General features: G+C 41.8%; 1 protein-coding gene across 2 annotated transcripts in view; it reads right to left on the bottom strand.

The window, feature by feature from the left end:
- SIDT1 (SID1 transmembrane family member 1) overlaps positions 1-11,290 on the bottom strand; it is an 86,222-nt gene extending 74,932 nt beyond the window's left edge. For both annotated transcript variants that reach the window (XM_033087509.1, XM_033087518.1), the window contains exon 1: positions 11,081-11,290. In XM_033087509.1, the coding sequence (XP_032943400.1) occupies positions 11,081-11,290 (210 nt within the window). The remainder of the gene's footprint in view (positions 1-11,080) is intronic.
- Positions 11,291-16,773: the final 5,483 nt, after the last annotated feature.

Raw genomic sequence — 16,773 nt, 5'->3', positions numbered from 1 at the left:
AACAATGTAGTAGACTAAGGAAGGAGTGAAGAGAACAGAAAGAAGGAGAGAGAGGAGAGAGAGAAAGCCAGACTCATATTTGAAGGGTTAAGAGTAAATCAGTCTGGCTGAAGCATGAGGTACGTGAAGGGCCACTGTAGCCCTGAAGAGTCTTATAATTCATGTTAGGAAGGTTGAGGTTTACTCCAAGAAAGCTTCTGGAAGGTTTTAAGTGCTACCACCCCATTGCAATGGCCATCCATGGAAACCCAATGTTGCCTCTGTTGCTGTTGAACAGGTGCTTCCCTGCATCAGTGGGCACCCAGTCAAAGTCTGGGGAAAGCAGATGTGATTGGCAGCGCTGAGACCACAGCCCGTGCCTGAGCTAGGCATGGTCGGGGAGAGGGTGTGAGGATGAGAAAACAGGTGCTGCTTCTGTAGTGGAAGTGGCTCTACCTGCAATGTAAACTCATGAAATGGGGAAGTCCCCCAAACGTAGAGGGATGGGGTTCAGATGTTGGATAGTCAAAACATGGCTAAGTTCCCCCACACTCGGAACCCCTATTACATGCAGTAACAAGTGTTCTATAGGATAGTCTTTGGGAAATGCTGTTCTCAATAGTTTTCTCAAGAACTGATGTCAAATCAGATATGTCCTCAAGACACTAAATCACCTTGATCTTACCATTTTATACTTAGAAAACTTATGGACTGTACTATCCAACTTAGCACTCAGTTCCATCATATTTTCATGATTCATGATGTTTGCTAATTGTTCCATATATTTGCTTTGTCTCTCTTCGATGATTTATCTGTGACATATTTGGAATCAAGCATGTATTTGACACTTAGTACATACGAGTACACTACAAACATTTACTGTTTCTATAAGTGGTAGACTATCTAAGGTTGTCCTAAAAAAATACCCCCAGGATATCAGAGAAGTAGCTGTTCTGAATTCTTCAGCATTATTTCTACAAATATTTCTCTCTCGATTTGTTTTCTTCTTGTGGGACCCCTATTATATAGATGTCAACACTTCTCCTTCTGCTCTTCCAATTTCTTACTTTTTGTGTGTGTTTCTATTCTACATCTCTTTAAATCCTCAACCTGATCCTCCAGTTCTCTAATCCTTTGTTCATGCAAATGTCCAATTCCCTGCTGATGTCTTTATGTAAACAGCATTTTTTTAAAAATCTGTTGTTTCCAGTTGGTTCATCTTTATAACTGTAACCTGCTTCATTTTAACAATGTCCTATCCGTAGCTCTTCGAGGATATTCTCTTTACTTATTTTAAAGTCTTATTCTTCCTGTTTATTAATTCTGCTACATCTGGTAAAGGTCGTTCAGTTTCCTGTCTCTCATTTAACTTCCTTCTGCAGATCTGTTACCATTTTCTTGTGTGAGGTTCCTGGGACATCAGCTACCTAGGGTAGTACTGAGAACCCCCCAGGGGAGGGGCTAAGTGTCAGGAGAGTTTAGAGTAGAGAGGAGATTGGAACGGAAACCCCCTTAGGGTGGCCGCCCTCCGACCTGACTTTTCAACTCCTCCCCACCCCAGCAGTCCAGTCTGCCCCTTCCCATCTACCTTTTACTTGTACATCACATCCAGCCCCCTTCCTGCTTCGTAGTAATCCGGCCCCCGCCTTGTGAGGGGGGCGGTGGGGAAGAAGGGAGTGCTGAGAGTCAGCGATCAACCCGCACAGTGGCCATCCTGCACTCCAGCCGGCCTCCACAGACATTGTCCCACAGAACCCAGCCAGCCCGACTCCATGGTGATAAGACAAAGAAGGTGGCATCCACCTAGGCCAGACTGAGGGAAGCAAGAAAAAAGCACAGTGGGAAAGCTCTCCCACATCTTAGTTCTTACGCATGGCCTTTTAAGTTGTGGGCTGCCATTTGCCTCTCACTCCAAGAGCTCACCATCTTCTGTTTCTCCAGAATTTCTCAGATTTTGCATTGGTCCCTCTGTCCCACGGACGTCCCTCTGTCTTTAGGCATCTGTGGACTTGGTTCCTGGGAGAGAGCCAGCACTGGTGTTGGTTCACCATCCTCCCAGGTAGTGGAGTCTCCTGTGCTTGATTCTTTTTATCCTCTTTATGTTTCCTGTCTTTTTCTCTCTATTTCCCGCTTATGCTCCTCCCATGAGGGGGTTGAAGAGGGAAACATAATTATTTTATGGTTGGAGGCAGAACTCAGGATCCACTCCTTGAATTTTATTTACATGATGAGTGATTGCACTGTAGGCAAGTTTCTTCTAGAGCTATTCTGAGGCCTCCTTAATGAATGCTCTGAAGATAGAAAAGCACTAGAAAATTATTGTTATGATTGTTAGAGTTATGATCTGACGCTTATCAGCTATTTATTTCTGGAGTGGTATTTATTGTCAGACTGATGCCACTTATAATTTTAAGTATTTCTCAGGATATAAGTATTACCTAAAGGAAACTGCTTTCTAAATTAGACAAAACTGACTATCTGCAAACATCTTCCTCTTCAAAATCTTCAACGAAAATTTCTTGAGACCGCAGAAGAGGCCTCACAGAAGGCCATGTTTACAAACAAAACCATTTCTAATCATGGAACGAACATTGTGGCAGAGATGATATATATGACTTGAATTCTTCTCTGATGCTCAGGCTGGATGTTTCTCTTTCAAGGGGCAAGGGTTTCCTCCCTGCCACATCTTGGTCCCTGATCATCTATGTCTGGGTCCGTATAGCCGTCTTCCAACACATGCCCTAGCAACCCCCCCCAAGAGGACTTTTAGGGGGGTACCTAGCATCCAAATCCCTGGCATGTGTTAGAGGAAGTCCCTCAACTCCACCCCCCCCACCCCGTGTGAGTTCTCGGGGAGGCAAGGCTTACTATGAATGCCAGAGAGGCCAGATGCATGACCCATGCTTGGATAGCTGGATGTCCCACTTGGTACTTTCCATGGCGATTAAATGATTCAAAGATGAAAGGAGAGTGTAGAATTCACCGGCAACAGTGACACCATTGGAATCCAGGACAGCAGTGCCCAGGGGGGACTATATCTAATGGCAGTGGAGGTGGTGGTGCTCAGGTAAACGTCTCAAGCGAAGCATTCCTGCAGCATGGCTGTTGCTATCATTTTTTCCCCCTTTATTTTAAGCCCTAAAAGTATTTTATATTTGTCTTCATTTTCTTTTAAAATTTCCTCCCCCACCCCCCACCCCCTCCTTTTTGGCAACCCTTCAGCTTGTTCTACGTATCCATGGGTCTGTTTCTGTTGTGTTTTTTAAATTCATTTGTTTATTAGTTTTAGATTACACATATAAGTGAAATCATAATGGTATTTGTCTTTCTCTTACTTATTTCACTTAGCATAATACAGTCTAGGTCCAACCATGTTGTCACAAATGGCAAGAATTCATTCTTTTTTATTGCTGAGTAATAAATTCTATTCTCTCTCTCTCTCTCTCATATATATATATATATATATATATATATATATATATATATATATATATGCCGCATCTTCTTTATCCAGTCATCTATCAATGGACACTTAGGTTGCTTCCATATCTTGGCTATTGTAAATAATGCTGCAATGGACATAGGGGTGTATATATCTTTTCCACTTGGTGTTTTTGTTTTCTTCAGATAAATAGCCAGAAGTGGTATTGCTGGGTCGTATGGCAGCACTATTTTTAATTTTTTGAGGAATCTCCATACTGTTTCCCAGCTGTTGCTAGGATTCCCTGTAGCTTAGTCTTCCTTGGTCCCCAGTCATAGTCTGAGCCTGGTAACGTAGGTTTCTGAGCTACCCAAATCCTTGTAACAAATTAATTGTCTGTTTATGTTAGCCGGTTGATTTCTGTTGTTTGCAGCCGAGAATCTTGCCAGATCCCACATCCTCTTTCCTTCTCTGTCCACCTCACTCATATCCCACAACTGTCTTTGAGTCTTACTGTCCACAGACCTCCGCAAACCACCTCTGCACACCCAGACTTCACCGTTTGCCTCTCTCCTTATCCTCCACTTTTTCTCTTTATTACCCAGGTAAACATTCTCTCTCTCTTAGAAAACTATAATTCCTCCACTCTGGTGAAGATGGCATGGGGAGAGAGGGGGGAAAATACAGGATCCCTTTCTGCAGATATTGAAGAGGATAAAATAAAATGCTGGGCTTTTGCATATTATTTTTTGGGGAAGCATAATACATGTTTTAAGTTAGGTTGATTAAAATAGTGAGTCATTTTGTCCACAAAAGGGCAGTTAAATCTAGAAACAGCCAGTTATTCCTGTTTGTTATGGCTTATCTTTGTAGTTATTTAGTGGGGATGCAGAAATACCAGTTCTCAGGATTAATACTGTTCTGGAGTAACATATAGCGAGCTGCTTGGGTCTCTCAGCTGCCCTGTGTCTAGTACAAAAAAGGAACCAGCTCTGATGAAAATAAAGCACAAAAGAGATGAAGATTGGCCCTCTTGGTCCACAAGGAGTCAGAGTGAGACCATGGTTTGGTGGGTGGCTGTGGCTCCATGAAACACTGAAAAAAAAAATCTATCTTCTCAGTTTCACTTTGGGTCAACCCTGTTTGCCTGACTTATACAGACAAATAGATGCCTGAACAAATCATGAGGGAAAACAAAAATGAAAAACCTCTTGCTTCAATTTTCAGTAATTGTCAGGGAGTCAGACATGAAGCTCTTAAATTGAATGGTCAAATGACCTGACCACAGAAGTAAGACTACAGCATTTTAAAATTATTTTTGTTGTTGCTGATAAAAAGATGTGTTCTTATGGGAGGAAGAGTGCTTTAGTAGAAATGTGCTGAGGAAATATCCTCAGGAATCTGAGTTATGTTCCTGACTTAGCTTCAAACTAGTTACATGATTTTGGATAAGTAATTTATTTTACCAGTTCTCAGTTTTTCCTTCTGTTAAGTGAGAAGAGACTGAGTGATTTAAAGGATACTTTTAGCTCTTAAGTTTAAAATACAGTTCCCTTTCTTATGATTTTGAGGGTTATTTTATATGTTTCTTTTAGTGATAGAAAAAAACAGAAAAAATTCTCAAATGCAAGCTCAGTTACACTTCTGTAGCTAAGTAGACTTTACAAACAAAATCTTGTTCATGTGAATACAGGAAATGATGGCATATGAAATCAACACAAATACATACTCACTGCTCAAATAACATATGTTCTTTATCCTCCACTATTGGTATTATTAAAATTCTCTAGCAAAACCTTGAAAATCGGGAGACCAGATCTCTAGTAACTGAGATTACCCATCATGGCTCTGAATCAGGAAGTAAGGGACAAAACATACCTCCTGAGATGTAGAAGAAAGGATGTCTTTGCATGTAGCAAAGCCTCAAACAACCTGAGGAGATCTACAGAGGAGGAACAAACTTGATAGGCTGACAGTGTTCATAAAAGATTTGAAAGACAAAAAGGATGGGAGCAGCAGAGACATAAGGTACACAGAAAAAAGGAGTAACAAGAGAATGGTAGAAATTAGAGATGGTGGCTACAGAAGGGAAGGTTGGGAACAACGAGCCTCAGGTAAGAAACTGCTTCAAACTCTTTAGTCCAAAGCAGGCTATAAATGCATACACACATACACAATAACATATAGGTTGGTCTTTTAACAAATGGTGCTGGAGCAATTGGACATCATATGAAAAAAAAAACTAGACAGAAACCTTATCTCTTTCACAAAAATTAACACAAAATGTATCAGAAACCTAAATGTAAAATTCAAAACCCTAAACCTTCCAGAAGATAACATAGGAGAAAATCTAGGTGACTTTAGATTTGGTGACAACTTTTTAGATACAACACCAAAGCCATGATTAACGAAGAAAAAGCTTAAGTGGTACTTCATTAGATTTTAAAATGTCTCCTCTGTGGAAAAAACACTATTCAGAGATTGAAAAGACAAGCTACAGATAAGAATAAAATATTTGCAAAACTTGTATCTGATAAAGGACGGGCATCCAAAATCTTAAAGAACCCTTAAAACTCAATGATAAGGAAATAAACAATGCCAATTTAAAAATGGACGAAAGATCTGAAGAGACACCTCACCAACAAAGAAATATGGATGGCAACTAAGCATATGAAAAGATGCTCAGCATCATACGCCACTATGAAACTACAAATAAAAACAATGAGATGCATCTGTCAGAATGGCCAAAGTCTAAGCACTGGCAACACCCGATGCAGATGAGGATGGGGAGGAACAGGGACTCTCATTCCCTGCTGATGGGGACGCAAAATGGTCCAGCCCCTTTGAGGACAAGCTTAACAGTTTGTTATAAAATTGAACAAACTCTTACCATATGATTCAGGAATTAAGCTCCTTGGTGTTTACCCAAATGAGCTGAATAATTAAATCCACACAGAAATCTGCACACAAACGCTTGCAGCAACTTCATTCCCCTTTCTTTCTGCCTATCCAAGTTCTGCTTATCTATTATGACCTCTTCAAGTCTCATTTCCTCCAACAAAGCCATCTGTGGGATGTATGCCTTCTTTAAAGTCTTGTCGTACTTTGAGAAGTGCTGTCTAATAAAAATATAATAGAAGCCACACATGTGTTCCTAAAATTTTCTAGTAGCTACATTAAACAAGTAAAAGAAGCAGGTGAAGTGAATTTTATTAATGTATTTATTTAACCTAACATACAAATATATAATATATAATCAATAAAAATATTAATGCTATATTTTGTGTTACTGTTTTCATACTGTCTCCAAAATCTGGTGTGTATTCCACACTCACGGAACATCTCCTCTGTGACTAGCCATATTCCTAGCGCTCCTTAGCCACATGCGATAGTGTTTGGAAGTAGGGCCTTTGGAAGGTAATTAGATCTCAATGAGATTAGTACCCTTATAGGAAGAGAGAGCAGAGAGCTTGCTTCTCTTTCTGCTTTCTGGGCCAAGTGAAGACACAGATAGAGGGCACTGTTTACAAGTCAGGAGGCCGGCTCTTACCGGATACCAAAGCTGCTGACAGGTTGATTTGGGACTTCGCAGCCTCCAGAACTATAAGGAATATTGATTTTTTAAGGCACTCAGACTAGGGTAGTCTGTTATAACATCCTGAACTGATTGAGACACTAATCAATCACCCAGATACGGTGCCAAGGAGATGATTCTCTCCTCACAAACAAGCACCCTTCCAGTTCAGTAAGGGGATGTGCGAGGATAACAAAGGTGGCTTCTATGCCTCCATACAGAGAACCCAGGGAGAGTCCATACGAGACCAGAATGGAAGCTCTCACATCAAAGTCTTTAATTCTTCCTCATAACTAGTAATGTATGTAACTAGAACTTACCACAGCAATATCCTGATATATATTTCATCGTTCATGAGACCTGGATAGGCTCCAGATCCAAGAGGCTGGTATAACTGGTTCAAGATATACAACTGCTGATTGATATTAATAAAGCCAAGGATTGTTCCTTGGGTATAGAAAAGCATAAATCATGAAAAGATAGATGCCTCAGTTTAATAAACAAACAAACAAATGATTTCCAGGGAAACATTTCGCATTCAAAAATCTATGGCAAAATATGGATTCTGTTACTGAAAGCCTCAGAGAAGACATGATGTTGCATGGGGCTAGATTTGTATCTAAGGGCTCCTTATCACCATCTAGCTCAAATATAAACCTCTGATTGTTGCTGCCACCTGTCTCCACAAGAGTATTCTCATTTGCAATAAACCTGCTTTTGTGCCCTCTGTCCTAGTCAAACATATCCCTGGTGACTTTCCCAGCAAGGTGATTTCCTTCTAGTTGTGCTCCAGTCCTGTGGCTTTAGAACACCCCGTGAGCCACAGTGAAATCCTATTCCCTTTAAAAGAGTCTCCAGACACTTCCCCTTCAGGGAAATGAAATGAACCATGACCTTGCCTACCTGTACCTTCAATTGTTATTTTCATTTGTTTTCTTTAAACCAGTCACTCCATTCTTTCAGTGATATATATATATTTTTTTAATGGCAACTTCGTATTTACATTTGTCTCTGCCTGGAAGGCATGTGAGACTTTTCCTGGTGCTGAGCTCAGCTAATTAGCATGATGCATGTTTGGCTAAATGGTTCCCCAGGACAGCGTTTGGTATGGGAGATGCGTGGCTGACAGGAAAGATCAGGAGGGAAGGCTCCCATTGCAGCTTCCTCTCTTCACCAAAGTCTAAATTTAGAATAACTTTTCTTCTCCAAGCTTAAGGAAAAATAATGGCAAACATAACAATGCCTTGAAGAGAAAAGGAGAAAAGATAAAAACTGAAAAAATTACCTTTTTTTCTAAACCAAATTCTTTGTTGCACTGAAGAAGGGTAGGTGGGAAATGACCCTTGAAGGGGCGGGAGCTCTGACCAAGACTTGCTCAGGTGAAAGTAAAAAGGTCATGGGCAAGCTTTTGCTCTTGGACTCATAGATCTTTACTTAGCAGAGTCCTTTATTGACTTTGGGATTGGCAATGGGGCAAAACTTCTTGACATGAGAAAGTAACAAAAATATAGAGAGTGAGAGGCTAGCACTGGGGGTGGGGTTGGCCAAAAAGATGGTGACGAGACAAGGCCCCCAAATAGTGCCACCATCTTGAAATTTCCCCTGTTGGGGAAAAACTGATAAATTGTTATGCTAGCGTTGCTTAGATTTCTGATTTAATCTATCACCTATACCCTGGTGTTCTGTAATTTCCTTATGTTATTTGAAACCTTCAGTAAAATTCTGCTACATCCAACAGAATAGTTTTCATGGTATTGGAAGGAGGGGCTGCCGGTATTCAACATGGGCAAATGGGAAAAGAAGAAAGGAGACCATTAACAGAAACAGAGTAATAGTCTGGATGGAAAGATCGGAAAAATACCATTTCTGGAGAAATCAACAGAAACATTGGCTTGAGGGAAAGGAAGGTAAATTCCTAAAGTAAGTAAGTGTCTTATTTTCATATTTCATATTTTCATATTTCAAAGAGAGGTCTCAGAAAGCTGTAAGATTTGAGAACATCTGGTTCATATTATTGTATACTGGCATTAAAATAATTAAAATACTTGAGTTATCTTCCAGTTCCATGGTTCCCAACTATATTTCTCAGACTAGTAAAATTTTAGGGACTGCTGGGGTGGCCAACTTTTTATTATATTGTGCAAAGATATTTTAAGTACTAATTATCATCTTTAGTTTCATAAACTAAAGGGCATTTTAACACCCATACAGGCAAAATGGAAAGTGCACAACCAGAACAATTTTTAAAATTTTTATATTTCATAAAATTTTTTCATGATTTGTTTTTATCTGAAATGGTCTCACACTTTCAACTTATTAAAACAGTAGTTTATTTTATTAAGCTTCAGATTAAGCATTCCTTAAATATTTCTTCACTAATTTGTTTCTTTTCCCCAAAACTATTAGTAAACCTCTTATGTGCTAAGCACGGTGCTAGGTACTGAGGTACAGAGTTGAACATGACTCTGTCCTTGTTCTCAATATCTCATGGTTTTCTAAGGAAAGTGAGGCAGGTGACTCCAACTGCAAATAGCGCAACCTTTGCTATGCTGTAGTAGAGGCACTCACCGAATACTGAGGGCGAAAAGGCCAAAACGACAGTTAAAATGCCGTTAATCAAGTGTAAGAAACCTAAGCAAGTGTAAGAAACCCTAAAGTCTGACATGAGGACTTACTTTCCATTTGCGTTTGAAGCTCATTTGAATTTCCTTACTAATGATTTAGAGGAGAAGCTGACAGTACACTCCAGAGATGATGGAGTTTTTCAGACTTTTATTTGTTCTGAGCCAATCACAGGTCTAGGAACACACCTTATGTATGTGTAATAGGTCAGCTGGTCCATACTGCACACTGGACAGGAAGAGGTAGGTCACTTACAAGGGGTTTGGAGTATAAAAACTGCCCCCTCCCACTTGTCTACACTGGGGTGGCTCCGCACACAGCCACTCTGCTCATTTCAGGGCACACAACATGAAGGTCAGCGGAGGACAGGACAGGCTGAGAGGGCTGTGCTGCCATGGTGACCGTACCATAGGATTTAATTCCAGCCTGGAGATGGAGCATTTGCTCAGTACACACACTTGGGAGATGTCTGGGAGGGTCATAGGTACATTGGTCCCTCCAGCTCAATACTCCCCAAAGTTACCAGGTTTCTGAGTTCTGATCCTCAGGGAGGGAGGCATATCATGGTATCTCAATCATCAGTTCTGGAATTTCCCAGGCAGTAGGAAATGCTGGCGTAGTAAGGGATACCATACACACGTTTATATGGGAAGGTCTAGAGACGGGTACAATGAGGAGTATTCTCTTTTCTCTGTGCCCCAGAGGGTACCATATTAAAGGGGAAAAGCTAACTGCATGCGTTTTCTTGCATTATATAAGAGTATATGTGTCACAGGGATAGCTGCTGGAACAGTCATTTCCCCTCCCCTGACTCGCTGCAGTTCTTGTCAGAAATAGGCTAGAACTTTCACACAATTATCCATCCTTATTTAAAATCAAAATCTCAGTAGATCAGGGGATGGGTGCAGTTCCAATATCTTTGGCCGGGTCTTCTGGCTTCTCTGAAGCGCATACGTGTGACAATGGCACAGAAACACAGGAAGTGATTATTGAATACACAGAGGTTCTGCAGCTCGCGTCCATTCCCATTTTATATTCTGAGCAGCTCTCCCTCCCCAGGCGCTATGAAATAGAAGGGTCTGGCTGAATCATCCACATGAAATGAGGTCCCTTCTCCGCAGGGGATTGGGAACACAGTTGCGGTCCTTTCCCTTCGCGACCCTAGAAATCGTGACTTTCCTTGAGAAAGGCCCAGTAGGGGGCTAGGACCGCAGACCGTGCGGGGAACTAGAGCCTTGGAAAGACCAGAAATGCCAGCCACTAGGCCAGGGGAGGCGCGAAATTAAGTGGAGTTGTCCCCGAGGGCGCTTACGAAGGATGCGGCAGCTCAGGCTAGGCAGTGATTGCTCTGAAGGAGAAAGGGAACGAGGAACCCCTGGACTCTGAGGTCTCCCTAGATCGATTCCCAAGGGACCCAAAGCAGCGACGGGGCTCTGAGATCTGGCAAGTTCCTGGGAGTCGAGCGAGGGGAGGGAGCGTCTTACCTGGCCGGGCTGGCTGGTGTAGTTGAAGGAGTAGATATTCTCGGTGCTGAGACTCACCACCCCGCTGTAGACTCGGTCAAAATCGGCGCCCCTGGCGGGGTCGCCAGGGTCGCGGCGCCGCGCGAGAGGTTGCGCGGGGCGCTGGGGTGTCGCCGCCCTCAGGAGCCAGGGCAGCGCGCAGAGCACCACCAGCTGCGGGCACCCCCGCATGGTAGGTGCTGCGCCCGGCCGCGAAGCAGAGCGCCCTGGAAAGGGAGCCAGCGCAGAGCTGGTTCTTCCAAAGCCCCTGCGGGGCCCGGGCGCCGGCTCAGCGCAGCGCGGGCGATGCCTGGCCAGCCCCGCCGGCGAGGGCTGGCAACTCCCTGGTGAAGGGTGAATCAAATATTGATGCAGCAGCCGGGGGTCTCCACCGGAGGTCACAGGCTGGGGGTAGGGGGAGCGAGGGATACCGCGGCCGGGGGTTGCTGCTTTGCTCTCCGGCTTCTATGTCCGTTTCCTTTCCCCTTTCTCATTTCTGAGAACCCCCGACTTACCCAGCCAGAATTTCAACCGATCGCTTCCCCCTCAACCTTAAAAAAATAGAAAATAAAAATAAAAAGGCATTGGAAACGTTAAAAGGAAATTGTCTTGAAGAGTCAACCTGACCAGTCATTGAACAGGAAATTCAATCCGTTTCAAATAAATGTACATCCTGGCTGCAAGCGAAGAAATAGAAAGCAACAGAGTCTGTCCCCAAAGAGGGTGCACGAGTTCGCTTTTCCTGTCGGCTACCTGCAGAGAACTCCTGCCGGTCTGAATGATGGTTATTACCTCTCAATTCTACCTTCTCCAATAATAGAATCCTTTCTCAGACACCTGTTTTATTTCTTTATCACCTCCTGTTCTCCAAGGAGGGCTCACGTCATCGTTCTCTTTCTCCCTTACCATACGTGCATGTAAATATGTACAGTCATAAAAAAAAAGATAGATATGGTTAAGAGGACAATTTTGAACACCGCCTGAAGTCTGGTCCCGGAAGTTGTTAAAGGCTACTCAGAGTAACTGAATTTATGCGGAAGACATTTCTTTCTGCCCAAACTCATGCCTACTTTACGCTCTGTAATGACTTCTCAGATTCTGGGAGAACCCCTAGGATGCTGTATTGAGTTTCAAGAGAGACACAGCCCGTCGTTAAAAGGAAATACTCTTCTGGCAAAAATTAGGGAATTTGATTTAAACAGTTAAAGAGCCAGATAAAGGGTGGGGTGAGAAGAAGATCCATTGGAAGTTGTTGGAGAACATCAAGCAATCACAATTCAGGTGTAGAAGAGGACTTACTGTTTTATTTCAGCTTCAAGTTATTTGTAAACTAGGAAAGCATGTAACTGCGTTCAACCTGCAGGAACATTAAAAAAGAAGCCACAAAGAAACAGATCTTTTTCAAATGGGTTAAGATTACAGATTAAAATCCTGGCACTTACGATTCAAAGGACGGTTTATTTTCTATTTTTATTTATTTATTTTTTTTACCTCATTGAATTCCTACAATTTATTAAAACTTTAAAAATGAAAAAAAAAAAAATAAAAAAAAAAAATAAAAAAAAAATAAATAAATAAATAAAAATGAGTGTAATGCATTTGGTATAAAGTTTTATATCTGTGCAATCAGAAAACAATGCTGTTGGAAGATTGAGTTACATGACTCCTTATTAGGAAAATTTTCACTTTCTAAAAAATGTTCTTGAAAATGTATGGCATAAGGACCAAAAATACTAATTCAAAGGAGTCTGGTGGTAAAGTCTAAACCAGACCTCACTGTTTTCAAGAAACATAACATCATAATTTCGTCCAAAGTTTGAATGACTTTAAACTGCTGTATTTAAAATATCTATACCTCTTTTCAGAATTTTGCAAAATTTCTTAAACTTGAAGTTTATGAAGCCCTTTGAGGTCAGCTGGGCTAGTCAGTGCAAGCACTCCCTGGAGTTGTAGGATCATGGAGTCCTACTCAATACTGTGAGAGATGAGGAACTGGCTCTTTCACAAGGCAATCCTTTCTTTTGTGAGCAAGTGTCTCATTATTAGAAAGACATTTCACATTCTAATTGAAATTTGCCTCTCTTCCACTCACTAGCATGAGTTCTGCCCTCTGGAGCCACAGGAATAAACCTAATCCTTCTTCCACATGACAACCTTGTAGGTATTTGAAGAGAGCTGTGACCCTTCAAGGCTTTCAGCCATGAAATTAGAAACGATTGGAATAGATCCTTTATCATAGCACAGAACCCAAAATATTTATTTTTAAAACCATTATAGACAATATCTATATCAGACAATTTGAGTGATATTACAAATTACTCTGTACTATGATCTAATCCTAATTCTAGCCCAAACCCATTGAATGACTTAAGGTAATTAACCTCCCAGGATCACAAGATTGCTGTAAGGATGAAAGAGGGGACAAGTGTATTTGAAAGTGTATTAAACAGTTTAAAATGTTACACGACCACATGTTGGTATTGTAGGACTCCTAGTTCAACAACTAAAGAGTAAAATCTGACCTATCAGCCAGGTATTAAAAATATCTACAATGTCAAGCTTTCACTGTGTGAGACTGAATATACAAGCAGACAATGGCCAGACCACGTGTGACAATAGACCTCTGACCCACAACCTTTGCAGCAACCAGTCCAGGAAGCCAAACCACAGCCTCTGCAACAAATGGCCCAGAACAGTCAGGACTTGGTTGGGGACTACCAGTGTCCCCAATTTTTGCCCCTATTTCCAAATCAAGATCAATTAGAGAAAGCCAAATATGTTTCCCATAAAATGCCCTGTTTCTGGTTAGCCTATCTCATGCTTCCCAAGATCTAATGAGAGCATTTCTGAAACCTTTCCTTTTTTTTTCCACTATAAAGCTTTCCCACTCCTCTGCCTGCCTTTGACTCTCTGCCAAACACAAGTGATGGTGGCTTGCTATAGCAAGCTCTGAATAAATAACCTCTGTTTTCCTTTGGGTAGTCTTTATTTCCCTAGTTTTCCTGAAGTTTCCACGGAGATACTGTCTGCACCGCCCGTCAACAAAGACCCCAGCCTTCAACAGGGAGGCTGTGCCCACTGCCTGCAGTGTCGAGTACGTGTTACGTGGTAAGTCAGCACTTGGCCTGAACTCGACTCTTTGCTATCTGGTCTCAGTCTGATGCCCACGTTTTGTTACTGGTTCCCCTTTGTTTGCCATTTGTAGTGGAGTCAGGCCATTCCTTTTCATCCCTTTTGCTCTCTTTTTTGCTTCTGATTCATGTTATGTTGTCTAAAAGTGTTTGTCACAGAGTAGAATACAGGCATAGGCGGTTCTCACTGGACCAGCATTTTTCGGATACATTTTGCTTTTATACCCAATAAAAGCAGTGAAGGTTATCCTTGTTTCTTGCTTTTTCATCCTGAGAGTTTGGCTTTGATTCAGAGAGCTTTTTCTCTGTTTTTTCATCTGCTTGGAGGTATAGGTTGTTGGTCTACATTTGGAGACAACTACTATCAAATTGGGGGCTCAAGACTCAAAGTGCACAAGCGTCCCTTCCAACTAACTTGCCAGCCCTTAGGGGGCTGGCTAAATCTAATTCCTTTCTTCCTCCTGGAAAAACTCTTGCTTCTTTTATGTCCACTCATTACAAATCTAATTCTTGCACACATGTTTCAAATGGCATAACTTCCTCAAGGATGGTCTGGGCCTTCAGTGGCCACTCTGTGGAACATGGGATTGGAACAAAATTGTTCATTGGTGAGGTGCCTTTAAAAAGAAAGAGGAGACATTTCTCAGACCCAGTGAGCAGCATTTTTTGGGTTGGTTTGCAGAGGACTTCAAATTAAATTCTGTTCAAAATTGCTTGACTAAAAGATTCATCAGTCAAAGCTAATGAGTAATTTGGCAAACTTAAACAACAATCTAGACTCATTTCTACAGTAAGTCCTCCCACTCCAGTCCTCCAGTGTCTCCCTGTAGCCACTTCTTCCTTCCCTCCTTATCCTTCTGATCTCTCTCGTTCTGCACTGCCTCCTTCCTCTTCCCCTTGTCCTGACCTCCCACCCTTTCCCAACAGCTCTCCTAAAACTCCCAAATGCCAGTTGCCTCTAAGAATCCATCCCTCTCATGAGCCAGGTACACAGGCAAGTGTAGAATTGGACCTGAGATAAATTAATAGATAAAATGAAAGATTTCCCTAAACGCAAGCAAGACCTGCATGTATTCATAGAAGAATTTGAAATTCTTTGGGTGAGTGTGATCCAGGGTGAGTATGATCCAGGTTGACCTATATCAGCTTGTATGCATGTTGATCAGAACCTCACATGCTAAGTCGTGGGTGACAAAAGCTGATTGGACTGACCTGGAGAGCGACCTATAAGATCCCTCTTTCCACAAAAATACCTCAGAGTCAAAAAAAGACCAGAAAAATAGGTCAAAGTCTCCTAAAAGCCATACCTGAAATGTTTCTAACAAAAGTTATTTGAACCACAATTCAATTATGCAAAAAAAATTCAATTAAACAAAAAGAAGAAGCTATAGGAGATTTTGGGATACACTGAAAAATATCTTAAAAAAATTTTTTTTTATTGGGGAATATTGGGGAACAGTGTGTTTTTCCAGGACCCAAGTCAAGTCCTTGTTTGTTTGTTTTTTCCCCTTTCAATCTGGTTGTGAAGGGCACAACTCAGCTCCAAGTCAAGTCGTTGTTTTCATTCTAGTTGTAGAGGGTGCAGCTCACTGGCCCATGTGGGAATCGAACCGGCGACCTGGGTGTTATGAGCACTGCGCTCTCACCAACTGAGTCAACTGGCTGCCCCCTAAAAATAGCTTTCAACAACATGAATATTCTACATTAAGCTCTGTCTTTGCTCAACCTCCTTCTTAGAGTAAACATAGCACATAAGTGGTAGGTATTTCAAATAACTCACAGACTTTCCCCTATATTCCAGCCCTTAACTATATCCTTTGGGGCCTTGACTGAAAAAGATTCCTTCCTGCTCTGCAATACCATCCCTACCAATTCATTGGTGAGAGAGATACTTTGCAAATGGAACTGTAATGTTAAGTGTACACCACAGGAACTGCTTCTTGAGGTTTCAGAGGTTTCATCTACAGTTTTCATAATCACGTGTCTGGTCTATACCAACCCTTCCTTCTCCACTGTACTTGATGTATACTCCAGATGAACATCTTAACACTGTACCCGACTTTCTGGAAGCTAAAATTCCCATTGGCACAGGAAAAACAATCGGAATGGAATCTATTAAAGTTCAGACAGGCTCTACCAACCTGTTAGCCAAACTTCCCCAAAGCCAGAAGCTAGAGCAACGAAAAGCCTCAAATCCTTATATTCCAAGGCCTTTTCATAACCTGCGCTAACCCTTGTAACATTCCTGTCCTGCCAGTAAAGAAAACAAATGGACAAAGGTATTGATTTATTCAAGATCTCAGGGACATCAACAAAATCATTATCCATCCCTTCCGACAAGTATCTAATGCTAAATACTATCCTGTCATCAGTTCTTCCTCCAACCATCTGCTTCACTGTAGTGGATTATTGCTTGGCCTTTCGCAGTGTGTCCCTACACCAGGACAATCATCTTTTTGCCTCATCCAAGTGGTCAATACTATATGCATGAACAGCTAGGCCCAAAGGGTTCACTTAAGCCCCCTCCTGTTTTGCCTAGGTTCT

Source organism: Rhinolophus ferrumequinum, chromosome 2 (genome assembly GCF_004115265.2).
Source record: "Rhinolophus ferrumequinum isolate MPI-CBG mRhiFer1 chromosome 2, mRhiFer1_v1.p, whole genome shotgun sequence".
In the NCBI taxonomy this organism is placed as follows: domain Eukaryota; kingdom Metazoa; phylum Chordata; class Mammalia; order Chiroptera; family Rhinolophidae; genus Rhinolophus; species Rhinolophus ferrumequinum.
The sequence above is the reverse complement of the archived record's forward strand: the minus strand, read 5'-3'. Positions and strand labels throughout refer to the sequence as shown.